The 27538-nt window shown below is 42.8% G+C and overlaps 1 protein-coding gene across 3 annotated transcripts; it reads right to left on the bottom strand.

Annotated features, from left to right (window-relative positions):
- Positions 1 to 443: 443 nt before the first annotated feature.
- Positions 444 to 25355, bottom strand: Eif2ak2 (eukaryotic translation initiation factor 2 alpha kinase 2). 3 transcript variants are annotated; one of them, XM_013115924.3, is made up of 17 exons: positions 25212 to 25355; positions 23395 to 23535; positions 19936 to 20067; positions 18396 to 18513; positions 16146 to 16279; positions 14751 to 14874; positions 14332 to 14411; positions 13921 to 14002; positions 12897 to 12931; positions 11705 to 11755; positions 10268 to 10390; positions 9335 to 9463; positions 7712 to 7892; positions 6066 to 6194; positions 2033 to 2134; positions 894 to 950; positions 586 to 816 (listed from the first exon to the last, which is right to left on the bottom strand). In XM_013115924.3, exons 3-17 carry the CDS (start codon positions 20049 to 20051, stop codon positions 694 to 696), a joined length of 1584 nt encoding a protein of 527 aa, XP_012971378.1. In that variant the 5' UTR covers positions 20052 to 20067; positions 23395 to 23535; positions 25212 to 25355; the 3' UTR covers positions 586 to 693. The 3 variants fall into 3 exon arrangements, with proteins under 3 accessions (NP_001268874.1, NP_001268875.1, XP_012971378.1); NM_001281945.1 differs by lacking the exon at positions 23395 to 23535 and having other exon boundaries at positions 444 to 816; positions 25212 to 25323; NM_001281946.1 differs by lacking the exons at positions 13921 to 14002; positions 14332 to 14411; positions 23395 to 23535 and having other exon boundaries at positions 444 to 816; positions 25212 to 25323.
- Between the last annotated feature and the right edge of the window lie 2183 nt (positions 25356 to 27538).

Genomic DNA, 27538 nt, shown 5'->3' on the forward strand with positions numbered 1-27538 from the left:
TAGAGTGAAGTCTTCCCACCAGCTGCCGCCATTTGTTTTGGGATTCCCAAGTAACACACAGGACACTATATTAATTATGAAGCTGTTGGCCGTTAGTTGTGGTTTCTTAATGGTTAGCCCTGACTTAATTATTAACCCGCAATTACTAATATATATATATATATATATCGTTTTTTACGAGGATTTCTCTGTATTGCTTTGGAGGCTGTCGGTCCAGCCCAGCCTCAAACTCACAGAGATCCACCTGCCTCTGCCTCCCGAGTGTTGGGATCGAAGGTGTGCGCCACCACTGCCCGGCGACTAATATATATTTTTATAAGGTCTTATCTTACCAAGAATGCCAGACTTGCGTTCTCTCCTCCCAGGATCACATGGCAACACCCCACTCATGACTATATTTCCCAGAATCCTCCTCGACTCCTAGTCCCCCTATCTTGTTTCTCTATTGACCAACAGTGCTTTATTTATCAACCAATAAGGTAAGCACATACACAAATAGCTTTTTAAAACAATAACAAAAGTAAAGGAAGAAAAAAGGAAAGAAGGAAGCGAAAGTAAAGTAGAAAACTTGTGTCCAAAAGGTTCTTCTTTTTTTAAGTTTTATAAAAACTTAAGGAAAAAAAAGTACAATGTTCCCCCTTATTCCATCTCAGATTTTAGGTAACTAAAGCGGAGTGCTTTTTTGGGAAGACCCTAATGTGTGTGTCGTTTCTGTACTTCTGAGATATTCTTCCATTCAGCCAAGGTCATCAGAATTTCAGAAGCACTAGGTCGATCCGTGGGTTTCTTCGAGAGTAATTTCGTTAGAAGCCTTTTCTGTAATTACAGTTAGGAATCAGTACTAAGAAAGAAAACAGTGGAGAAAATAAAACTGATGATTTTCAGATGCTTACTTCCTTGCTGCCAAATATGTCGTCATGGAAGATGCCATCTCTTAGGTCCGTGAAAAACTGAAATGCAACAATTAGACGTATTTACTAGGAAGTGATTTATATGGGAAGAAAAATGAAATACAGTAATGACTGGGGGTACGCTAAATCTAGAATGTTTCTTAAATGTAGGACTCTTTAGCCAAGAAGCAAGCAGATCTCCCCTCCCTAAACCTACCCTGATCTTACAACCACCCTTAAGATTCAGTGCTTTGAAATCATGATTACATGAGATTTAGCATTTCCCTTCTGTTTTGGAATGCTAGGCAGTACATATTTATCATCCATATTTCAGGGAAGATAAAACTGTTGACTTCAGGCAAGCCCCTGTCCTGAGCTTCCAACTGTCTCTAGAGGTTCCCCAACACTTATCCACCTACCTAACAAAGCCCAAACTCTTCCCTCCAACCTGTCTTTCCAGCCCCACCAATCATCGGCTTCAGATAAAACCACACTGCCTGCTATTCCCAACACACACTGCACATTCATATCTCCATGCTGGGGGCTCCACGCTTTCTATTTCAGACTGTTAGAATGAACTAACCCAGGTTAGTTGTCTTCTGACCTCCATAAATAAGCGTGTGTGTGTGTGTGTGTGTGTGTGTGTGTGTGTGTGTGTGTGTGTGTGTGTGCATATAATCTGAAAAAAAACCTGACCCTTCAGTACCCAACTTACATGTCTCTGTGAAAACTAATCCAGACTACTTCTGGGAAGATCTTTCAGCTGCTTCCACTGACTTTCTGTCTTATAAAACACTTAGTCATTCCCTGCTGTTATCTTTCCTCTTAGAAAATGAATCCCTTGAGAACGTGGCTTATTTTTATATTCATGCACTTAAGAGCAGAAACTGCCCTCTAATCAGTGAAATTTTATTGGCACACTCAAATAGAAATCTTACGGGATATACACATATTCTATAGAAAGCCAACGTTTTCTTAATCTGTAGTAAAATGGCAGTCAGCTCTTGAAAGAGAATATACGTGTCACTTACGGCCAGAAGTGACGTGGTCAAGCACACCCTCGCCCAATGGCAACAGCAGCAGTGCTTGAAGGGTTACAACCAGCTGCTTTAGTTTACCTGATTCTTTCCTGGGATAGTTACCTTTGACTTTTCTATAATAGTGATGCATATGTGAAGGAGTTCAGCTAGAATAAGTCCTAGAGCAAAGATGTCCACTTCTTTTCCATATTCCTGTAAAGATAACTGTAAGGCAAAATGCATGTCTTTGTTACTCTAGGCCTTTTGAGGTAAAAGCAGCTATAAATTATATATATTACATAAAGTATATATTATATCAAATATATGACATCACAATGTCTGTTTACTCTGTATCTCATGGAAGTGACGCTAAGATTAGCCACCACATAGAAATGGAGGGAACACAAAAAGCTATAATAAAACATCTACAGCCAGGTTTTTAATAGATGGTAAAACTGAGAGCATTTCTACCAAAATTAAGAGTGAGACAATGGGACTCTTAGCTAGACAAGAGGAAGATATAAAACATTCAAATAGGAAAAGAAGCCAAATCCCCATTTATAAACAATACAATCCTGTACAAAAGAGGTTCTAAGGAATCTACCAAAATAACTAGATACAAAGTCAGCATTCAAAAATCAGTAGTTTGGGGGCTGGGTGAGGTCACTCAGCTATTTCAAGTACTCTCTTCATTAGCAAAGAACCTGAATCCAGTTCCCTGCACCTATATGGTGATTTGTAGCTATCTGTCCCTCCATCTCCAGGGTATCTGACCTCTACAGGTACCATGCATGCACATATATATATATATACACATACATACATACAGGAAAAACGATACACATTAAGTCAATCTTTAAAAAAAATCAGACCAGGCATTGGTGGCACATGCCTTTAATCCCAGCACTCGGCAGTCAGAGGCAGGTGGATCTCTGTGAGTTCGAGGCCAGCCTACAGAGTGAGTTCCAGGACAGCCTCCAAAACAATACAGAGAAACCCTGCCTCAAAAAAAATCATCATTATGTTTTCTATGTCCTAACAATAATGGGTGTGCTAAGAGAATCAATTGATCTTATTGATGACAGCTTCAAAATATTACTAACAATGGGTGTGGTGATACATACCTTTGATCCCAGCACTTGCAAGGCAGAGGCAGGAGGATCTCTAACTTTGCAGTCAGCCTGGTCTACAGAGTGAGTTCCAGGGCAGCCAAGGCTACACAGAGAAGCGCAGACCTCCTGGGCTGGTGAATCAGCAGAATTAACATTGAAAATACTACAGTACTAAAAGTAAACTACAAATTCACTGTAGGAGGGAGGAATGTTGAGCAAAGGGGTCAAAACCAGGTTGGAGAAACCCACAGAAACAGCTGATGTGAACAAGGGGAAGCTCATGGACCCCAGACTGATGGCTGAGAAGCCAGCATGGACTGGTCCAGATCCCCTGAACGTGGGTGTCAGTGAGGAGGCCTCAACAATCTATGGGACCTTGAGTAATGGATCAGTATTTATTCCTGGCATCAGAATGTACTTTGGGAACCCATTCCACATGGGGGAGGGTCTAGGCCCTGGCCCGGATGATATGACAGACTTTGGAGATTCCCCAGGGAGGGTGAGTGGAGTGGGGATTGGGTGGGGGGGTTGGGGGGTTAGGGGGCCGGGGGAGGAGCTGGGATTGACATGTGAAGCAAGCTTGTTTCTAATTTAAATAAAAAATAAATTAAGATAAAAAATTTATATGGAAGAATAAAAGATCCCAGAGAGCTAGGGGAAAAAAAACTAAGCAAAAAGAACATCATTAGCGATATCATTATATTTGATTCTAAGTCATGCTACAGAAACATTACAACAAAAAACTATGAGGTGTCACAGAAGAAGCAAGGACTGATGGAGCAGAATCAAAGACCCAAAGCTAAACCCACATGGCTGCCTGATTCTGACAGAGTTGTCAAGAGCATACATTGTAGAAAAGACTGCATCTCCAAGAAACAGTCCTGGGAACTTGGAGACCCACCCTCATTCCCCCCTCCCTCTCCCTCTCCCTCTCTCTCTCTCTCTCTCTCTCTCTCTCTCTCTCTCTCTCTCTCTCTCTCTCTCTCTCTCTCTCTCTCTCTCTCTCTCCTTCCCCTACTGCCTGTGTGTATGCATGTGTGTATGAGTGTGTGTGTGCATGTGTGTGGTGTGAGTGTGAGTGTGTGTGTGTGTGTGTGAGCTTGCACCTATGTCTATGTGCACAAAAGTCAGTTTGGACTGGAATAAAGACCCAAAACTGTGAAAGTGTTAGAGAAAAATATGGGGAAACATTATAAGATACAGGATTATGCAAAGACTTTTTGGAAAGGGTTCTAACAGCCCAGGAAATAAGGTCAAGATGTGACAAATGAAATTAAAGACTTCTGCTCAGCACACGAGGGGGATATGGGGAAGGATATGGTAAAGGTAAGAGATCTTCTTTATGAAATTCAGCACTAATTGCAGTGAATATACACCAGTAAAATATGTTTAAATTGTTAAGATGGTAAATTTACCACATTAATCATTTTATGTGAACAACTCCATGACTGTAAGCACTTTCACAACATTTTGTAACCATTACTACACTACTATCTATTTCTAGAATTTTCCATTGGGCCAAACAGAAATTGTACCTCTTATACAGTTAGTTCCCTACTTATTTCAGCTCTCTGGTAACCTCTTTTTCACTTTTTGTCTCCAAGAATTTTACTTAAAATGGCATTTTTAAATATGCACTGTATGGTAATGAAGTAATTATATGATATGTCATCAATGAGGAAATCAGGTGACAGCCCTCCTACATACATATCTACAAGTTAATTCAAACTAGGTCCAAGTGTTAGGAAAAGTATCCTCTTCTGATATGAAATGTATCCAAAGTAAAAAAAACGAGAAGACTGGTAACCATCAAGAAACTACAGATGTGGCCAGGCAGTGGTAGTACACACCTTAAGTCCTAGCAATCAGGAGGCAGGCAGATCTCTGTGAGTTCAAGGACACCCAGGGCTACACAGAGAAACACTGTCTCAAAATACAAACAAACAAACAAAACTACAGATAAACACGACAAAATCTTCTAATCTAATCCACAAGTAGTGTTATAAGCAAAGAAGTAACAGGAAGAGAAAATTGCAGTGTAGAATCATACACAGAAATTATCAGCCAAAATGTGGAAAGATTTCTTGCAAATATATAGCAAAAGACAGACTATTTATGAAAAATGGGGAAACCAAACTGTACGAATGAAACTGCATGTATGGTGAATAAACAAACTCATCTCCCTCTTTAGTGATTACCCCTAAACAACACATTATACAACTATGTGTACACTATTTCATTTCTTAGGTATTACTTGCAGCACAGATGGAGGCATCCCTCAAGTTTATTGGTTCAATGGGGTTATATTCAGTTTCAAAATATAATGTAGAGGAGCTGGGCAGTAGTAGTACACACCTTTAATCCCAGAACTGAGGAGGGGGCAGAGGAAGGTGGATCTCTGTGAGTTCAAGGCCAGCCTGGTCTACAAAGCTACACAGAGAAATCCTGTCTCAAAAAAAAAAAAATATATATATATATATATACACATATGGGCCTGTGAGATGGTTTAGCAGGTAGTGGTTTATGCCTCCAAACCTAATGACCTGGTCTCTGTGAGTACTGTTTGAATGTAGTACACAGACATACAGGCAGACAAAGCACTCATACATTCAATATACATATGTATACATGGTATATCTATGGTATACACATAATAAGCACACATGGCATGTATGGTATGTGTGGTGTGTGTAGCATTGTATATATGGTATATGTGTTGTATGTAGTATATATAGTATATATGGTGTATATGTGGTATATGCATGTAAGTATATATATATATATATATATATATATATATATATGTATAGAAAAGCTATCAGAGATACCTGACACCTTCTCAGAATCTCTGGCCTCTATATGCTCATGTTGAAACACTCATAGAGCACACATATGTATACATGCCAAAACGAATTTGGACATACAACACACACACATCACACACACATCACACACACATCACACACACACACACAAACACACACACACAGAGTAAGAAAATAAGGAAGCAAACTATACCTAGACAGAAAGGAAAGAGACTTTACCTGTTCTGGGCTCATGTATAGAAGAGATCCCGTATTCTTTGTTCGATTTCCATCATTTTCCAGGGCTGTTACGAGGCCGAAGTCTCCAATCTTTATGTGTTTTTCATCCACTAAAAATATATTACTTGGCTATAGAAAAAATAATTAATATATGTGATTTGAACCAACTATTGCCACAGGTCCCAAGAATCTTTTATACTAATTTGTATGATATTTATCCTTCCACGGGCAGCCCAAATCAGGGAATTTAATGCATTGGGTCTTTAAAATGCAAAGTGAAAAAAGATGAAAAGACTTTTAAATGACAGCAAAGGTGGCTTGGTTCACACCTGCCTCCAAATATCAGAACAGCTGTCAACTGAAAGATTCTCTTTGCAGGGTCCCACAAGAGGGATCCAGGACTGGAGAGTGGGCATGAGTAAAATATTTGCTTTAATACACCCTCGTCTAGGGAAGGTTCAAGGAATGGAATTAGAGCTCCCCGTGCCAGACTAGGGCTAGACATCCCCCTGAAGGAATGCTGCTGGTGTGATTCGGGGTCTGATGGGAATTAAAACCTGGTCGTCCAATTTTGAGAGTCTCTGAATGGGTCAGTTCTCAGCAATGTTGCAGGATTTCTCCCCAGATTCTCACAAGAGTTTAGTAAGTATATCCCCCCCTCTACTTCCTAAGTAGAGCTGGTAATTATCACAAACACCTTTTCTATGCCTTTCCTTTGGGTTGCTGCTGTTGTTTGGGCTGGAGGGGTGCAGTTTTGTTGTTTTGTTGTTGTTGTTTGGTTTGGTTTACAGGGTTTACAGCTTCAAACTCAGTGTGTAGCCAAGGATGACCTTGAACTTTTGACCCATTCACACCTTTACCTTCTGAATCCCAGGATTAAGAGGAAGAGCCACCTGGCCCGGTTTATGTACAGCTAGGGATCAAATTCAGAGCTCCACGAATGTTCCAATCACTCTAACAAATGAGTTACATCTTTTGTCACTCCAAATATTGCAACTTATTTAAAGCATATTTAAAATAGGTGTGCGTGTGAGTAGGACAATTTGTGTCATCATCTTTCTATATTCATGTGGGTTACAGGAATCAAACTTAGATAACAAACAGCTTTACCCACTGAGTCATCTCAATGGCCGAAATGTGTATATACAAGCGTGTGTGTATGCTCATGCACACACAACAAATGAATACTGGCCACGTGTGCCACACAACTCTGTAGGCAGTACTGACTGAAAACTGGAAGACTGCTGGTGACAAAGTTCATATTTTTGCCATTCTTTCAAAAACTAGATATTCAATATAATGTTCACACACACACACACACACACACACACCTACAAGAGGGCCTAGCTAAGGAATGAGAGATTCGGTGAGGAGCCCAGGGAAACGCTTCTGAGAAACCCTGTGCAGAAATTAGCAATGAGATTCAAGCTCAGTCATTGGATTGACTTAAAGTCAGCAATGAAAGAAGGATATTTGTGTGAAGTAGACACCGAGACACAATGTCCCAAGCTAAGCTTGGAGCAGTTGCATGGGATGGCAAGTTCTAGCAGACTAGAGAAATCAGCCAATCACAAATTGAAAACTAGATAAAATATAAAGTCATTAAACTGTGTGTTTATTAGCTAACAAACACATTTCCCACTTACCTTAAGGTCTCTGTGAATTAAGCCTTTTGAGTGTATATAATCCACCCCTGTTGTTATTTGTTCAGCTAATTCCAAAAACAAATCATTGTCTACTTTCCTCTGCTTGACACTTGTCATCCATTGCTCCAGAGTCCCTTTATCACAGAATTCCATTTGAATGAAAAGGCACTCTGTCTTTGATCTGGATACAAAATTCACACTATGTTAAAAGTAGCAATGGAGAGAAATTTATTTTTAAAAATTCTAACATATCTTATGAAACTCAAAACATGTCTCAGAATGGAAATCTGAATATAGTAAATTTGAAGTAAAATAAACCATTTTATGTAAGTCATAATTTCTCAAGTATCCAGAGCTTTAATTGCTTGTCTCTAAAGTATGAGCCTATATATTCTTTAATGAAAATCTCTGATCATTTCTGATAATAAATATGAGTAGTCCTAATTGAAGAAATCCAGATTTTTCATTATTAGATAAAGCAATTTGGAAACATTTTAATTAATCTTCAGTTAACTGAACATCTGTTTTACAAGGGGCACAGAACAGACACCTTAAAAATGAGAAAACAAGTTAGGTACTACCCTTATCGTCATGGGGATTAGAGTCTTACACAAGAGGGAAAAAAATTCTAGGATGACAAATAGCCCATTGAGAAACTCCTAGAGCCAATAAAGTGGCTGCCGTAAGACAGAAGTCAGAGAACTGATTTTGTTAACCAGTTTCTATGTTCTTCTGAGCTAATATCAAATTTATATTTTCAAAACACACATGCTAGAAAATATGAAGATGCAGAAAACAGTTCACTCACAGCTAAGGAAGCCTTTTATCTGCTGATGGTCACTAACTCCTAGAGTTCTCAGGGGCACAAAGACGAGATAGGACAATGGCGGGAGGGGGTGGATGATGAGATCTTCAGTAGCATCAGGAAATTTTGTTTGTTTGTTTTTGAGATGGTTTCTCTGTGTAGCTTTGGAGCCTATCCTGGCACTTGCTCTATAGACCAGGCTGGCCTCGAACTCACAGAGATCCGCCTGCCTCTGACTCCCAAGTGCTGGAATTAAGGGCGTGCACCACCAACACCCAGCTTTAACTTTTGTTTTTAAAGATTTATTTTCAAATAAATGTGTTTGTGTCCCTCTGTGGGTGTGTGTACATGAATTCAGGTGCTGACAGAAGCCAGAGGATACCCGGGAAGTGGAATTACAGGTGTTGTGAGCCACCTGACATAGTTGCTTGGCCCTCTGCAGGAGCAATTCGTATTCTTACCACTGATCCATCTCTCCATCCCATTAAAAAACTATTTCTAAAGTAAGTTTAAGCTAAGCATACTGGCATGTGCCTGTGATCACATTACTTGGGGGCTGGGGCAGGTGGACTGCCCTGAGGCCAATCTGTGCTATGTAGTGAGTCTAAACAAAGAAATTAAAAGCAAGTTTGGAAGATAAAGAGGAACAGGGACAGATTTTTCGTTGCCTCCTTTGCCTGTAGAACAAGCGACCACAGTATCTTTGGGAGGTTGCTCTGATCATTAAATGTGATTATCAACAGCCTCTTCTAGTGGTCCCCACACAGTAAATGACAAGTGCCTTCCATCCCGTCGCACCTATGGGAATTTCTTCTTACCGTGGGGTGGCACTGTTCATGCTCTGCTCTGTATCGTACTCCCAGTCCTGTCCCAGCCAACAAAAATGGTACTGGACAATATTGACATGGCTGAGTGCCGCCAGCGCCTTTACTTCACGCACTTCCTTCCTAGTTAAAAGGACCCAGAAAACAAATGCACCGTTACCCATCGTTACCCATCCCTGGTACCTACAGAACACTGCTAGGAGCAGGACGCAACCACCCAGGCTCCTCTGATCAGCAGTCACCATGACTCCCACACCAGGTGTTAGCAGGGGAGCCAGAACTCAAAAGGAAACAAAAGTTAATGCACAGAACAACCATGGCTGTTCTCATTCTCAACACACCAAAAAGGACATGGCTGACATCCAAAACGTAAACATTTGTATCTCCTTTTAGGTGTCTGTGACTCAATTTTCAGCAGCTAAAACGTATTTGATGTTCTGTTTAGAAGATGTGCTGAAATCTTGGGTTTTTACAAGCAAATCCCTTTTGGGCGGCAAAGGCAGAACCCGATTTTGAACTTTCAATGTATGACAAAAATCTATCAAGGGACTGGTTTATGCAAAGAAGCTAAGACTTGGCACCGTGTCATCTTTACAAGGATTGTGTTCAAGAGCTAAGACACTGGGAGTTTCTTGAGGTTACCCTGTGCTAGCTTGTGTTATGTCGGCTTGACACGAGCTGGAGACATCAGAGAGGAGGGAGCCTCAAAACAGAGAAAACTGAGGAAACCACCTTAAACAAGGCAACAGCTTCAGGGGCCAGCACCGTCTCAAAATGCTGCCTTCACATTTCTCAACTGGAATAAACACCACCTTAAGGTATGACCATCTCAAAATAGGCCAAACTCCTCTAGGCACAACGGAAAGTTAAGGAGGGACCAGAATAAATTAGTGAAGGACAGATAAATAAAGCCAGACATTTACTTACTCTGAGTTATATTTAACTCGCTTAATAGCGTAAGTCTTCCCATCGATTCTGTGTTTTGCTTTGAAAACTTGGCCAAATCCACCTGAGCCAATTTCTTCTATGTCTTCAAAATCCTCGTTAAACCTGATTAAGATAGATATTGCTCTTATTCTGAGGCTTAGTAAAGTGAGGATGACTCTTCCCTTATTGTTTTTAATAACGTCCAGTAGAACTCGAGTCACCAAAAAAGTCTTCCTCTTTCTCCTCTTTCGCTCCCTCCTTTGATAGAGAGTTCAATATAACAGCCCATGCCCACCCCCAGCTGTACACAGGACACGATGAAAATGAGGAATTCCGGTCCCAAACGTTTCTTTCCCTCCTTATGCCCTGCACCCCACCATCAAGCTCTGGTCAGCCTGCTAACCCATATCACGACCCTCCTCTCCATTTCCAGAGTCGTCACCCAGGGTCAGCCTCAGGCTCCTGCAGTGGTGGCGCATGGCCTGCTGCCCTATGAGGACTTGGTCTGATCGTGTGCATCTTGCCTAAACCTCCGACAGCCTCGCCTTTGCACGCAGCAAAAGCCAGGAAAGCCTCGAATGTCCGGTAAAATGCCATGCGACGCTTCCCCAACTTCTCTCCCGGCCTCATCCAATCCCACACATCAAGCACAGGCGTTGTCCACAGACGGCCGGCCACACAAGGCTGTTTCCTTTTTGTTTTTTAACCACACTACTATTCTTCTTTAACCCTGGCCTTACTTTTGTAATTACAGATGTAGGCGTGTCGTATAGATATGTCAACACAGATCCTGTAAGTACGGATACGTGGGAGGGGGGGGCAGAGGTTGAGAACAGAGGTCTTCCTCAGTGACTCTCCACCTGTTTTTTATTTTGTTTTATTTTTTGAGACAGAATTTCTCTGGATGTCCTGGAACTCGCTCTTGTAGACCAGGCTGGTCTCGAACCCCCAGAGATCCGCCTGCCTCTGCCTCCCGAGTGCTGGAATTAAAGGTGTGCGCCACCACCGCCAGGTTTACCCTTTATTTTTTGAGACAGGATCTTTCTTTGAACTTGGAGCTTGCTGATTGGTTATGCTGGCTGGCCAATGAGATCAGTGGATCCACGCATGCGCCTCCACCTCTTCCTCCACTCCTGCCAGGGTCTGAGTTATAAGCGTGTGTATTGCTACACCTGTCTTTTTATGGCGGGCTTGGTATTCAAACTCAGGCCTGCATGCTTGCACAGCTGAGCCATCTCCCCACACCCAATTCCTCAATGCCAGTCATCACTTCAAAACTTTTGGAGAGGAAGAATTCTTACTTCTCCAAAGACACTGGCCCTCGCTGGGCCTGATTATGCCACAGCTATTAACCACTTGAGTGGAAACATAACTTAGAACTTAACCTTAAGAAACTTTGTTCATGAGCACGCTTACCATTAGACAAGCTCCCCTTACCTGGAGTCCGTGGTATATTTATTTCTTTGCACATCATTAGATGACAGTTTTCTAAAATTGAGGAAAAAATGCAAAACTCAGATAAAACTATAACCTATGTAACTAGGCTTTATGCTGAGCACTGGGGTTATATATTCTGCATCAGCAATCAGAATGACAAGAAACCGGTGTTCAACTTCAGGGACACGCCTCCTGCTGGTTCTCTTCTGATGATATTTTTTTCATCCCTTTCCTACTTCCCATTTCCACCCTGGCACACTCATGGCTGGCCTGCTATCTCCTCTTTCTCCAGAATCAGAAAGTCCTTAGGGAGAAAGTCACCCGGGTCACTCCCTCTGCCCCTCATCCCTCACTGGCGCCAACTCCAGCGCAGTGGGATGGATGGTCAAACATCACCTCCAAGCAGACACAGCAATACCGCCACGTTCCCTCTTCACCCTCGAGTCTTCAGCCCGACGAATGCCATCAGTGCCAGGAGTCTTGAGTAATGTAGCATCTGCTGTCTCCCTGCTTGCCCCCTTCCCTCGCCCAGCTACTCTCTTCCCTCAGTCAAGTCTACCCTGCCTTGACAACCCTATTCACAAGTTCTCCCTCCCTCCTCACTGCCACCGGCACCAGAGCTGTGGGCCTGATCATGTGGCAAGCTCCTTTTCTCCACCCATCGACCTCAGGAGTTGTATTTTCTTCAATTTACTGCCCAGAAAATATTGGTGGCCCATTATGTCTCCTGCTGCTACCTTTCCTTCATTTCTGACTGTATGTCACTACTCTTCATTGAAAGAAACCAAATTTCCTGTGATTTATATAAAATTTGGTCTTTAAAAAAATGACAAGTTATTATGCTATCTTTACCCTATTCATTTACCAAAAAAAAAAAATACACTTCCCTTAAAAACACTTCCAAGCCCAGATGGATCATCAACAGTGTTTTGCAAAATAACACTCTAAACTGCATCACCACAGGGCTTTATATCTACAGTACATTGTGTGTGTGTGTGTGTGTGTGTGTGGATATGTATGTTTCTCTTAGGCTGAACTGGTTAATAGGTCTCAAGCTTTCCACTATTTCTGAAATACTCTAAAGTAAACAGGTACGATATTCTGCCAATACCACACATACTAGGTGAAGCGCATAGACCAGTGTGAAAGGGAGCCCTAGCCCAACGAACGCTCATTGTACAATGATACTCACACTCGTGGCTTCCTTTTATTTTCTCTGAGCCCATTCTGCAACACAAGGAAAAGGAAAGGCATTTCAGATGAGGAGAGCCATCATCTCAGTCCTGGGGCTGGCTCGATGACCCGGTTCCTTAGTCTGTAAGGTCACCAGTTTCATATATGTGTGCAGTTTTCCCTGACTCTTCTACCGGTGACTATTGCAAAACCTGAACACTGACAATCAAACAGCTGGAAAATGCTATCAAAGGGCCGTTTTGATTTGTATTTTCCCTATCCTCAGAGGTATAAGGCATCTTTTTACTTTGTAAACAGATTGATTTTTATAATGAATTAAGTTATATATATTTTTAAGCTTAGTTTTTGTTTTTTTTCTAAGTAGAAGTGGAACTACACCAAATATTCAGTTGGGTAGGCAAGAAAAAAAAACAAGATAATAGAGATGTTAAAAAGGACAAGGGTAAGATTGGGAGGTAGTTCAGTGGTAGAATTTGTCTAGAATACCTGAGGCTGGGATTTGATTCCCAGCATAGGGAGGGAGGGGGGTGGACAGGAGGGGAAGGGAAGAAAGAAGGAAGGAAGGGAAAAGGGGAGGAAGGCAGGCAGGCAGGCAGGCAGGCAGGAAGGAAGGAAGGAAGGAAGGAAGGAAGGAAGGAAGGAAGGAAGGAAGGAAGGAAGTTAGGGTTGGTCTACAAAGTGGGCAGGGCAGGGTAAGAGAAACATGGAAGAATTTTGCATGTGATGAATGATAGTTAAAGAAAAGAGAAAGGGTAAATGACTGATAATACAATTTAGTAAGGACACATGAAACTAAAATGTAAAACTTATGAAATAATGAAGGGTTTTTTTGGGGGGTACAAGACAGGGTTTCTCTGTGTAGCCTTAGCTGTACTGGAACTCGATCTGTAGACCAGGCTGGCCTTGAACTCACAGAGATCCACCTGCCCCTGTCTCCCGAGTGCTGGGGTTAAAGGTGTGTGCCACTACCACCACCACCCATCAATGAAGGCTGTTTTTAGGTGAAGAGACTAGTACCATACCATGAGAGGAGACTTGAAAAAAACACAGTGGTTGTTTGATGCAGTCTCTGAGAAATCACTTCCAGGCGCTGACAGAGAAGTACTAGAGGAAAAGCATGACTTTTGTGAATTCAGTTTTGTTTTTGAAGGTTTGCTTTTATTTATGTGTGTATGTATGCCTATGTGAGTGAATGCCATGTGGGTGGCCCAGGGGTCCAGAATTGGGTATTGGATGCCGTGGAGCTGGAGTTACAGATGGTTGTGACCCACTTGGTGTGAGTTCTAGGAGCCAAATGTGGGGGAAGGGAGGTGATGGGGATTGGAAGGCAGCTATGCTCACCACACACCACCAGCGCGGTGACGGGATTGGACCCATAGCCTCAGACGTGCCCCACCCTCAGCCCACTCACCACATTTGCTACCCAAACTCACAAATTGTTTGCTGTGGACCAGCTGTTGAAGTGGCCACTGGATGAAGATTTGCTAAGACCAGAGGATGCTCTGCAAACTCTCTGAAAGAAGGGGGTCGACCTTAGCAGGCTCATCTCTGGCCACACATTACCACACATATTATCCCCACAGCCATCCAGTCCACAGTCACAAACAATGGCAAAATGAACACATCTCCGTGGATGCTTGAGCTAAGTTTTAAAAGCAATCCTGAGTTCCCACAGAACTTGCATGTCCCTGAGACCTTGTAGTCCCGTGATTCATGGAGATTGGCGGTACACAGAATTGAGGAGTCGTTCATATGCAATTGGCAAGTGGCTGCATTATGCAAACCATAACCCTGAAGTCAGCTTCCAGGGGAACAGTAAATGTACAAATTAGGTCTAGCTGACAACACATACCATTGAGCTTTTCTCTGGTAGCTTCTGATACGCCTCTTTAGCAGCCAGCTGCTTTGCCTCCTGCTTGGTAGCGCCTGAACCAATACCGTAGGTTTTCAGCCCAATTATGCATTTATAACAAAATCTAGGGAAAATGTGAGTATTCATTCACATATCAAAAATATTGTCAATCTAATGTACAATTAAAAAAAAGAATCCTAGAGACAAATAAAGGCCTTAAGATCAGACTAATAATTTTTTACCTTTATTTATATTTCCTACCTCACATATTTAAAAGCCCCAAAAATGGCCCCCAGTCTATATGAATGACCACAAACAGGTGACACTCTAGTTTACATCTCCCAGGTGCCACCTAATTCTTTCTTGCTTCATTGGAAAGTCTTACAGCAAAATACCAAGTGATGGTTTTAAAAACAAGCAAACAGAAAAAAAAATCTTTTCAATCCCAAGTAAAAATATTTCAAGGGAGAGAAGAAGAGATCCAGAGAATTTTCTAGAGCTGGCAGAGTGGGGCTGACAGGGGATAAGCCAGAGGGTGCATTACTGCGGGAAGACAGCTCACTGATGGTGGTCTCAGTACTCCAGACCCTAGTCCTTGCTCACTCATCACATCCCTCACAGCGTCTTCTTCCCGGTGTAGGGCTAAGACCACCCTGCCCGGCCACGCTATTTTTGTCTGTCTCTTCAAATGTGAAGAGCAGCAGACACCCAGAGAAGAGGCTCTCTAACTGAAAATGGGCAAGTCCTTTCATACTGGTGTAGAGCAGTCCCCAGGGGAGGCTCAGGGAAGGGAAGAACCCTGCATCCCTCATGCATTGGCACCAAGAACTCCTTTAAATGTTTAGCAGATGCATCATTTAGATACACCTCAAAAATCAGCAGACCCCTGTTATCCATAGGGGATACATCCTAAGAGCCAATGGAAGACTGGAACTATAGATTGTATTGAACCCTAGAAGTACTCGTCATTCTTTTTATACATTCCTGTGGTAAAGTTTAACTCATAAACAGGACGTAGTAAAAAGACTAACAACAGTTAATAGTAAACTAGAACAATTAGTACAATAGACTCTACACCTAGGTTTGGAAAAGAGATCTTCCTTTCAAAATAGCTTCCTGTACCATGCTCACCATCTTGTTAACCAAAGGCAACCAAAATTTCACAAAGCAAAACCAAGGAAAAGAAGGAGACTACTGAAAAAAAAAAGCCAAATTTGATTCCAATGGACCCCACAGCCTCAAAAATTAGGCATTTGATGTTCATGAACCATTTAAAATATTTCATAAGTGGATAAAAGGGGTGGTCAAATACTTGTGGAAAACTACATACAAAAGCCTCTTAGTTTTATTGCTTGTATACAGTAAAACAGTAGGAGAAGCCAAACCATGTCTCACCTTTGGGGTGACTGGGTATTGAAGGCACACTGTTGGTAATTTACAGACAACTTCTCCTTCTGAGCATAACTGTTGACAAGGCCTATGTAATTCCCAGTGAATGAACCTTCCAAAGCGTCTGTATGACTATTTGCCTACAAAGAAAACACTGTGCTTAACTAAATAAGTAACATGAGAGACATCTTACCTGTTATGGATTTCCTAATTATATTTTCTTATTAAAAATGTAACTATATGTCTATTAGGAAAAATATTCAAAAATAAATTCTTTTTTAATTAAAAAATCCTGAATGGCACATTAAAATTACATATACTTATGGTATATAACATGATGTTTTGAAATATGAATTCAGGTAATTGTCATATTTATCAACTTATATGCATTTCTTCCCTTTTATGGCCAGGACACTTAAAATATATTCCCTTAGCAATTTGTAAATACACATTTTGTTAAGTCACTCATTTTCCTTTTATAATTTCACTAAGAAAAACCAAGCTAGGTACACTGGTGCACAGCTGTTATCCTAGTCCACGGGGAGTTAGAGCCCAGAGTATCAAGGCCTAACATCTGCCCCATCTACGTCCTGCTTGTGAAGGCACTGCAGGACCTCCGTGACTCGGGGGGGGGTGGGGGGGCGAGGGACACCTGGAGGAGTTTCAGTGAGGTCACCCGGCATGCTGGGAACTGAACTCTGGTCCTCTGTAAGAGCAGTACCCACTCTGAGCATCTGAGCTCTCCCTAGCCACACACACCTCTTCTTTTTCCATGAAAACAGTATTGTAACACTTTCTAGCATGCTGCAACCTTTCTAAACCTCAAAACAGAGCGTTCGTGATGGAAGGGAAGCTCTGTGGTGGTTCGCAAGTTAATGGAAAAGATGTACACAGAAGCAGCGTTGTTATTTTCTGAAACTTCATTGTTTCCCACCAGGTCAGATTTGGTCCAAAGTTTCTCCTTCATGAGTCTTCCAAAGAACTAGGTTTGGATTTCATTCATCCTTACTACTATTTGTGTTCTTCTACACAAATTTCCATCATTGTTATCATAGTCTTTCTTCCACTTTGAGAGGGAGGTTATTCTTTTTTTTTTTTTTTTTTTTTTTGGTTTTTCGAGACAGTGTTTCTCTGTGGCTTTGGAGGCTGTCCTGGAACTAGTTCTTGTAGACCATGCTGGTCTCGAACTCACAGTGATGCGCCTGCCTCTGCCTCCCAAGTGCTGGGAGATTAAAGGCATGAGCCATCACCGCCTGGCGTGAGGGAGGTTATTCTATTTTATCTTTTTGACTCCATGTTTTAGCTTACTAAATAAGATAATTTGTGGTTTTCTTGGTTGCTTTTTACTTGATTATAAGGATGGCATCTTCGAGTAAGAATATCTCCAAGTATGTTGAAAGGTAAAACTTCCCAGTATCTGCGGGTGATTTTCCCATCTCTCACACAAATCACTTCATGTTGCAGCCACTGCTCCAGCCTCCCGGTGTTTGACATTGTAGCAAATAACATGAGCTCTTTACCATTGGCCTTGATCTCGTAAAGTTCCCCTCCTTCCTGAGAGTCAGCGCTTTGATAAGAATCAATGTTTTTCTTGGTACTTCCATATTTTCCTGTACCTACGGAGTCAATTTCATCTAACGCAGTGTCTTCATTTCATAAACACTTTCAGCTGAAACATCCCCAGATGGCTTTGCTTGTTTGATTGTATGTTGGGACTTTTTCACAGAACCATATACCTCCCAAACCTCGCCAGGGACCAGATAGATCTGTTTATCATCTGTTTGTTCGATGTGCTGTTTACCCTGTTTGCATCCTCAGGGACACCAGCGAACGTGTGTTGGTCCTCTGTTGTTTTCCTCCAGGTACACGGTTCTCCCTACCAGGACTTACATGAATTTCTCTATTCTGTTTGCCTGCTGATGGAAGGGACCCCTCCTAGCTCTTGTCAGCCCACATCCCAATGAGCAGTCTTGTCTGTCTCATGTAATCAACTTAAGAGCATGTAAGTGTTTCTAGCACTCACTTAGAAGCGACAGCTCTGTCAACAATTTCCCTGGTGTAGTTCTCACTCAGGAGAAATTGAGATAGGAAGAAAAAAGAAATAAAACTTTGAACGAGTGGTTTTACACTGGCATATGTATTTCCTCACTGAGAGAAATTATACATATGTACATGTATACATGCATACATGCATGCATACATACTTACATATTTACGGCTTCCCTTTAACCCGGGGTAAAAAAGCGTATTACTCACCTTATTTGCGTTAAGTGTATCAACAGCCAATTTGGCAGCAGCGTTTTTTGCTTCCTGCTTTGTTTTGCCTTCGGCTTCTGGAAATTCTTCTCCGTCTATTATAACTTGAAATGTAAACCTGGTTTAAAAAGACAGAAGTCACAACATATTACACAGCTGGTGATTTACCTAAGGACAAGTGGCCCAGAGCCACTGCTCCACAAGCACACATCAGGATTCAGACCCAGCTCAGTATGGACTGTCAGCATCCACTCCAAAACAGTGTCTTCTTGAAGCAGGGAGAAGTTTGTACCCCCCACCCACCCACCTTTCCTTTCCTTTTCTTTCTTCCTGTCATTTATTTTTTCACTGTGTCTCACTATGTAACCCAGGCTAGCCTCAAACTCACAACAATCCCCCTGCTTCAGCTGCCCAAGTGCTAGGATTATAAGCATGAGCTGCCATGCTTAGTTTTTTTCCTATTTATTTAGCATTGGGTGGGGTGTGTGTACTATGTGTGGTCTGTGTGTTCAGACAGGGCATGCTTGTTGGAAATCAGGGGACAACTTTTGGGAATGCGTCCCTGAGAAAATCTCAGGTCCTCAGGCTTGGTGGCAAGTGTCTTTACTCACTGAGTCAGTGCACCAGCCTTGATTTTTTTTTCTTGAGTCCTCTGAGGTTGCCAGGCTCTGCCAGAAGGACTCTCACAGGACTCTGGCGGCTTCCCTGTAGAGCTGAAGTACTGACCTCCGAGTTGCACCGTAATTGTCTCCCCCTCCTCTACATTTGTGGGGACAGACATTCTATTGTTTGTTTGGGTTTTCATTTTTTTCCCCATTTAAATGTCTGGACTTGAACTCAGGCCCGGGTATTCTGAGCACAGGCTCTAACAGTGAGATACACCTCCATTATCTGGGTCATACTTTCCTTCCTTCCTTCCTCCATCATTTTATTTTTTTTTTAGTGTGTGTGTGTGCCGTCATGCGCATGCATGCGCAGCGTGTGTGTGTGTGTGTGTGTGTGTGTGTGTGTGTGTGTGTGTGTGTTCATGTTGGGGGATTGAATTGTCTTTGTGTGCACAGAGGTCAGAGAAAGACTCCAGGCATCCTGCTCTGTTACTCTTTGCCTTATTCCCTTGAGACAGGCTCTCTCATTGAACATAGAGCTAGGCTGGCATCCAGAAATCCCCAGTGATCCTTCTGTCTCTGCCCCACACAGTGCTAGACTTACAGGCACACTCAGCTTTTTTTGTTTGTTTGTTTTTGTTGTTGGTTTTTTTGTTTTTTTTTTGTCCCAAGACAGGGTTTCTCTGTTTTGCTTTGGAGCCTGTCCTGGCACTTGCTCTGTAGTCCAGGCTGGTCTCGAACTCACAGAGATCCACCTGCCTCTGCCTCCTGAGTGCTGGGATCAAAGGTGTGCACCACCAACGCCCAGCTCACACTCAGTTTTTTATGTGGATGCTAGGGACTCAAACTCAGGTCTTTATACTTACACAGCAAGAACTCTTACCCACTGAGTCACCTCTCTGGCCCTAGTCAGACCTTCTCTGATGGCAACTTACCTTCTGTCATGTGGAGGTCCTGTAGTAAAAAGGTGTTTATACGTAATCGTTACTCTATGCTTCTGGTGGTATTTATTAAGTTTGTCCATGTAGAAACCGGGAGTATCACTGGCCATCTTTCCTTCCAGTAACCTGCAATTGAAGAAGTGTCTGCACACGTGACACTAACAGAGTACATCTAATCTGATTTTCCCAACCCACTGAGGAGATCATGGGAGACAGTGGCTCTTCTCGATTTGACACACCTCAGCCCCACAGAAATTCAGACGACAATCTGTGTCAGGGTCTTTCCCTCTCTCCTCCTAAACCATCTATTTTCAAAACTACTGGCCAAGGAAAGAGGGCCCGGTCCTTTGTTCTACTCATGTTTTCCAAGGTGTGACATGTTTCAGTCTGTTTACCTTTCTGAGAAGGCATTAGAAAGCATAGGAACGGAATTACAGCTTTTATGTTAAAAACATATATTGCTATGTATTATACATACACACACGTACACACACAACTGTGTACATAAAAATGACTATGTACACACACATACACACATGACTATGCACACATATGTTCATTTGCACAAGTGCATGCACACACACAGACACAATATAGAAAATGTGCTATTACCCAGGAGAAAGAAAGGAAAAAAATATTTCTTGGTGTAGATACACTTAACCTGCTTTAGACATTATACGATGTATATACATTATCAATATCACCTAACTGGAAATTTTATGCTTCTATGTATCTATTTAAAAGTGAACTGGAAATTTTAAAGTTTAGTGGGCTGGGGACATAGCTCATTTGGTAGAGGACTTGTCTAGCATGCACAAAGCCCCAAGTTTGATCCCTAACACCACATAAAATGTACTTTTCCTTTTTAAATTTTAAACAAGCTGCTTCACACCGTGATCTATTAAAGCAGTAGTTCTCAACCTGTGGGACACGACCTCCTTCAGGCTAAACAATCTTTTCACAGAGGCTGCATATCAGATATTTACATTATAATTCATAATGTAGCAAAATTCAACAGTAGCAAGATTACAGTTATGAAGTAGCAGTGAAATACTTGTATACATGAGGGACTGTATTAAAGGGTGGCAGCATTAGGAGATTGATGGGAGATGTCTGGATACTGTATAGTAATGTGTTTTTCAGTTGTTCAGTGGCTAAGGAAGGATCAACTGCTGAAATATAATTGATTATAAATACTGCTGAATTAATACAACTTATATATTTCAAAAATTCTTTGACTTCTAACTTTAAATATAAGGACGGATTACTTGGGAAAAGAGTTTTTGTTTATGTTTCCACAGAAAATAGAAAGCTGTGGATTCCTTTCAGTCTTCTGTGGTCTGATGAACCAAGACCCCCAGAAACAGTGGGCCAGGCATTCCAACATCTAAAATAGCTGAGAAAATACAGCCTTAAGGACTACAAGAAAAGGACTTAGCCATGTTTCTGAATTTTGTCATGATCCCTATTGTATGGACAGCGCCCCCTATCAGCAGGAAGCAGTTTAGAATGAGCTATGCCCAAATTCCCATATTGTTTATAAATCTTTGTTTTCATTTGGATGGGGTTGTTTATAATTGGTTAATAATCATAACCAATCTCTTTTTAATGATAAAAGGGTAATTATGGTATGGAAAGTAATACTTGGTATGTGTATGGTTTTTCACTTATTGATACAAATTCAAGGTCAATTTTGTGATATGCATATTTCTCCTCTTGATTAAGTATTGTGCTTATACTGATCTTTTATTTATTTTTTATTTTTTATTTTTTTGGTTTTTCAAGACAGGGTTTCTCTGTGGCTTTGGAGGCTGTCCTGGAACTCGCTTGGTAGTCCAGGCTGGTCTCAAACTCACAGAGATCCGCCTGCCTCTGCCTCCCGAGTGCTGGGATTAAAGGCGTGCGCCACCAACGCCTGGCTTTTTTTTTTAATACTGATCTTTTAAAATGTAATACATAATAAAATAAAGGTTATAGATAGTTACCTATAATAGTCAGAACTTATAGTTAGGTTAGTTAGGTTTTCTAGATATATAGAGATATATTTGAGATAGACAGTCTTCAAACCTTTCAAAGACCTTCAGAAAATGGCATTTAATGGTTTAGGGTTTTTCTTGACAATGAAAAATGTCTGCTCCTAGCAGCACTAATTATGTCTGAGAGGAAGATGGGTATTGAAGAAACTCAAAATGGAGTTTGCTTTCAACATGGCAAAATTAGCCATTTGGGCAAGAAACTGCTCTTGCCTGGACTGCTTGACTGTTGCTGTATAAACTGGACATGTAGGACCCACAGGAAAGTGGCTGCTGAACTCAAACAGTCCTTCAGGGTTCCTGCTTCATGGAAGAGTCTACAAGACTTTCTGCAGGACACAGAAAAATGAATGACAGACTTCCAATTCAGATGGACAATTTGAAATTTCTTGCTTTACTGAGAAGCTTTCCAGATACATTGTGGCCTATGGGCTGAAGATTGATGCCCCAACATTACAGAGAAATTTCAGGTGACTGTCCAGGCAGCAAGATGTCTCTATCAATCCTAGTGTTTATATATTATCCTTCTGTGGTCTTTGATGAAGTTGAAGGCAGGTAGTTATAATCATAGTTTTCCTTAGTTATGATAAAAGATAAGCTACATGTAAGACTTTAGACTCACAAAGATAGAATAGATGATACTTTCTTTAAATCTTACTAAATGTTAATGAACAAAATATTGTAACTATGTTTTTACTTGATAACTGTTCTGTTATATATAATTTAACTATGTTAAAGTTAAAACCTTTCTTTTTATTTAGACAGAAAAGAGATGATGGGAGATATAATTCTGTAAATTTGTCTCTAATTGGTTGTTGAATAAAGCACTGCTGGCCAATAGGGAAGCAAGATAGGTGGAACTAGGAGTCAAGGAAGATTCTGGGAAAGAGAGGCAGAGTCAGACATAGGAGTAAAAGGTCAGGACCCTTTTCTCTGGGAAGAGAAATAATTAGATTAACAATTATGGGTGCAATACTTAAGTCAGAGATAGCCAGTAAGAAATCAAGCAAATGGCTAACAGCTCATAATTAATATAGTGTCCTGTGTGCTACTTGGGGGACTGCAACTGTGGCAGAGCTCAGGGGACTGGGAGGGGGGACCAAAGCAGCAGGCAGGGAAGGCTACACCCTACAGGAGGTTTTAAAGCATCATCCAACTCTGGAGCCTCTACAGACACCAGGACTGCTATTGTGACATTCCCAGTGCTTGCTCGCTGCCAAATCCAACAGTCAATGTCGGTCACTCGCTCCCGTCTCCCTCCTCCCTGCCTCTTAGCTTGGGGTTGTGAGATACCTGGGTTTTCACCCATCTATCTCACAAGATGTACTTTCTCTGTCTTCTTTCCTGGCCCCTCTTCATCTTCTTTTCATCTAAATATTGTCCAGGGGCCCAGTCCTCAAGTCTGCTGTTCCCTACTTACCTTCTCTCCCGGTGATCACCTCCAGGCTGTGGCTTTACATTCTACCTACACAGTGATGGTTCTCACAAGGGTTAGCAAGATGGATTGACAGGTAAAGAAGCTTGCTGCCGAGACTGACCATCTGAGTTCAATCCCTGGAACCTACATGGTGGAAGGAGACCCGACTTCCACAAGTTGTTCTCTGACCTTGACAGGCTTACTGAAGCACATGCACACACACATACACACTAAAAAAAAAAATAAAACTAAATAAATATGCAGCTGGACAGATGACCAGCAGTTAAGAGCACTGCTGCCCTTCCAGAGACTCCAGTTTGATTCTCAGCACCCAAAGCAGGCAGCTCACAACCTCCTTGCAATTCTAGTTCAGGGGATCTGATTCTTTCTCTGGCCACCAAGGGAACCTGCATTCCCAAGCACATACCCGTACACAGATACCTAGACAATTAAAAATAAAATGTAAATATATTCCTTATAAAAATAAACTTAACAGTTTTAACTGAAAAGGGAAGGAAGGCTTGATACAAATGAATGAATGAATCCATCAATGAATGAAGACCAAGGTATCTCCCAATCCACACTCCCATGAATTGGAGTCCTCTGTCTGCTCCACCAATTAGGATGGGCCTGACCTTCTTCGAGTCTGCAGGGGCAGCTAGGATCACTCCTTCTCTTCACCATCAAAGCCTGCACTCTGTAACCTAGTCAGTGAACTCCCAGGTAGCAGCTATAGCTCTTACTCATTCACTCCATCACATCCACCAACAAATGCCACCTGCCTGTCCCACCTACATCCAGAAGACACTGGTGTCTCACTCCCTGCAGACTGTAGGCCTCCAGAAACCTGAGGCCCTTCCAGCTGCTTCCCATACAACAGGCATTCAATTTGTATCTGCTACATAAACGAGCAAGCTGCAAACAGAGTTCAGCCCAGTCAGATTCACAGGACAAGCTGAAGCGCGAGAGTCCAGTCTATACTAAGATTCTAAGGTCCTGGGCAATCGCCTAGACAGTGTCTTTGGTTTCTGGGAGGCAAGGAACTTTCAGTACTAATCGTGCAACAGGAAATCTCAATTGTCTAGAATTCAAGGGTGAATTAACAACATCACTTAACATACACGTAGTGAGCACTTGTCAGATATTAGGTGCTAGATACAAGCAGATAAAAACTGCTTTTGGGATCTTTCTGGTAGAAGGATACAGACAAATCGCGGGCACTAAGTATTAGTTGGAAAATGGAGGAAAATCCGGGGGGCGGGGCAAGGAGGGCAGAGTGGGTGTTCTTGCTCTGGGAAGTCGGCTTGTTCAGTTAGCTCTGTGAGAAGGCCTGGGTATTCAGAGGAATCCAACCACCCATGCAGTTACTTGGGTGGTGGGGTGGGTGCGGGGAAAGGCTGTCCAGGAAGTAGGAAGAGGCACCACGAAGGCCCAGGGCTGAAGGGTACTTGGCTGTGGCCCAGAAGCACCAAAGAAGTCTGAAAGTGGTGTGCCCTGGGGCCTTTGCCTGACTACAGGGGTTCGAGCGGTGGAGGTGGGAGCAGGGAAGCCAGCAGCCGGTTCCGACTTAAAGGAAACTCAGGTGCACGGGGAAGAGCAAGGTGGAGGACGGCGCGGGACACAGAGGCCCGCCAACTAGAAAAACCATCATAGCCGTGCAGCCCCAAGTCTTTGCCTCGTTTTTAGCCAGTCTCCGGGCCATACTGGCTTTCAGATTTCCCTCCAGAGTTTCAGATCATCGGGCTTGTCACTTTCCTTCTGGGTCCCCTGACCTGCTACCGCTGCCCAGGAGGAGTGGGAAAATAGCCCTCAGGTCTCACCTGGATCTGGACAGTGGCCCCTGGCTTAGGATTCGACTTTTGCTTCGGGTGCTGACTCTGAGATCGCGTCGCCCGCCGCTTCTCACAGTCGCAGCCCCGGTAGGTTCACTCTGTTTCGTTTTCCCGGCGGACTCCGCCTTCCCGCACTCAGCCCCTCCCGCACCGGCTCGCACTGGCAGGCGTGGCGCCTCTGTCCCAGCGCGCGGGAGCCAATGTCGGGATAGCCTCTGCGCTCCCGCGCAGCTGCAGTGGCGGCTTGCTATAGGCGCTTTCCCGGGCTTCTGGCTGCTATTTTGGGAAAACTCTGCTGGAAGAGGAAGGAGAAACTCAAGTCTCCTGCTCGCGGTGCTTTAGCAGGTTCTGGGGATCGATGATCATATCTGATTCTCAAAACAAACTTTTAGGATGCAGCTGGGCGCATGGATGCTACCGAATTCCAGCACAGTGGGAGACACTGAGTAACTCACAGAGGGGTCCTGCCAGGCTGTGGGGATGACAGTCAAAACAGTTCAAGTCTAGGTTTGGAAACATTAGTCTCCCTCTTCCCTTTTCTCACTACAGCAGAGCCAAGCAGGGCATGGTCATCTTGACAAACTTGGTCAGGGAGCTGAAGGAATCTCTCTTCAATCTATTCTCATTTGTTCATTCCTTACCTGCCGGTCCCTCGTCACCTATTATCCAGGTGTTCAGAACCACCTGCTCCCAGGAGGGTCTCAAGGACTATTCTGCCACAAGGCAACATCAGCAGTCCGGGTTAATGAGAAATCCTACCCTCCTGTAAGACTGTAACAAGTTCCCAGAGTCGCGATCCCTGACACAGGACTTAGATGGCTCATCGGTTAGTTTGTGACACACACTGCCGTGGTACAGCCTCAGGCCAGGACTTTGAGCTAAGCACCGTCCCATCCCCACTCAACAGATGAGGAGAACTCAAGAGATAGACTTAGAACCAAGAAACTGTTCTCGCAACATGAGGTAGGGAAGTCTCAAGACCCCCAATACACAGTAAACACTGCGTCCTGTCCACACCTTTCTCTTACATTTCTTCGTAACGGCCAGAGTCTACAGTTTTCTTGTACCATGGATCTGGGTTGTGATTTGAATTCTCTAATGTGAAACCCTGCTGGAACATTTAGGCAGACCTGAAGCATAGCCATCTCTCTTTTAGCCTCATTTCCAAGGGACGAAAAAGGCTCTGTCAGGGCTGGAGAGATGGCTAAGTGGTTAAAATCATTGACTGTTCTTCCAGAGGTTCCAAACTCTGTTCCCAGCAACCACTTGGTGGCTCACAATCATCTATAATAGGATGTGATGCCCTCTTCTGGCGTGCAGGTATACATGCAGAACAATCATACAAAAAACATAAATAATTAAGAAAAAAAAGGTTCTGTCAGAGGTGGGTATTTGCTATGTCTGCTGTTAGTTCTGTAACAGTGTGAGTTGGCTATAGAAGCAGCATTGGATGTGCCAGGGAGCCTCTAATCTGCCCAAGATAGTTTAAGAAATACATGGCAGGCCGGGCAGTGGTGGCGCACACCTTTAAGCCCAGCACTTGGGCAGCAGAGACAGGTGGATTTCTGCCAGTTCGAGGCTAGCCTGGTCTACAGAGTGAGTCCCAGGACAGGCTCCGAAGCTGCAGAGAAACTCTGTCTTGAAAAACAAAACAAAGCAAAGACAAACTCAAGCATGATTATATCGCACATGCTGTAATGTCTACCACAAAGATGTTTTATTTCGTGGAGTCTCTTGGGTGATTTAAAAATCTGGTTCCAAGTCTGATGTTACAACCTGCAGAATTGCAAAATATTGACTAGGTCTTTTCTGTTTGGGAAAGAAAGCATCCCGGGAATGCAGGAGGATTGAAATGAACCCATGTGCCTTTGCACTCTCAGATTCTGTTGTCCCCACAGACTTTCCAGTCTTTGTCTGATGAGACTGCCATCACCTGGAATGAAGAACCTGAAGCAGTCACCTGAAAATAATGGGGAGAGGGAAACCCCTCCCTACCTCTCCCTTCGCCCCTACAACACATCCCTAAAGGATATGAACAAACTGATGGAAAGAAGATAGTTTACATGACCAAGGAATGCCACTCATTTATAGACAGAGACCCAAGAAATACGAACGGAAGCGATTCTGAATTTGCCCTGAAGGAGGCAGTGTGTTCTGCTCAGCTGGTGTCCCAGCAGACTGGCCACAGTGGCGGTCTTCATGAAATGAAGCTGTAGTGCCAACCAATGCAGGTGAAGACGTTAACACCCAGGGAGAGCTGGGCGTGGTGATGCACGTCTGTAATCTTAGCATTTGGGAGGTGCCAGCAGGGGGAC

This window comes from Mesocricetus auratus, unplaced genomic scaffold, assembly GCF_017639785.1.
Source record: "Mesocricetus auratus isolate SY011 unplaced genomic scaffold, BCM_Maur_2.0 Super-Scaffold_100024, whole genome shotgun sequence".
In the NCBI taxonomy this organism is placed as follows: domain Eukaryota; kingdom Metazoa; phylum Chordata; class Mammalia; order Rodentia; family Cricetidae; genus Mesocricetus; species Mesocricetus auratus.

Excerpts from the sequence above, each read along its gene's own strand:
- Eif2ak2 (NM_001281945.1), bottom strand. The coding sequence starts at position 20,051 with ATGGCCAGTGATACTCCCGGTTTCTACATGGACAAACTTAATAAATAC. Across the intron at positions 10,391-11,704 it reads AAATATACCACGGACTCCAG|GTTTAACGAGGATTTTGAAG; the intron begins GTAAGGGGAGCT and ends TATCTTAATCAG. Across the intron at positions 6,195-7,711 it reads TAATTCACAGAGACCTTAAG|CCAAGTAATATATTTTTAGT; the intron begins GTAAGTGGGAAA and ends TTTTTTCTATAG.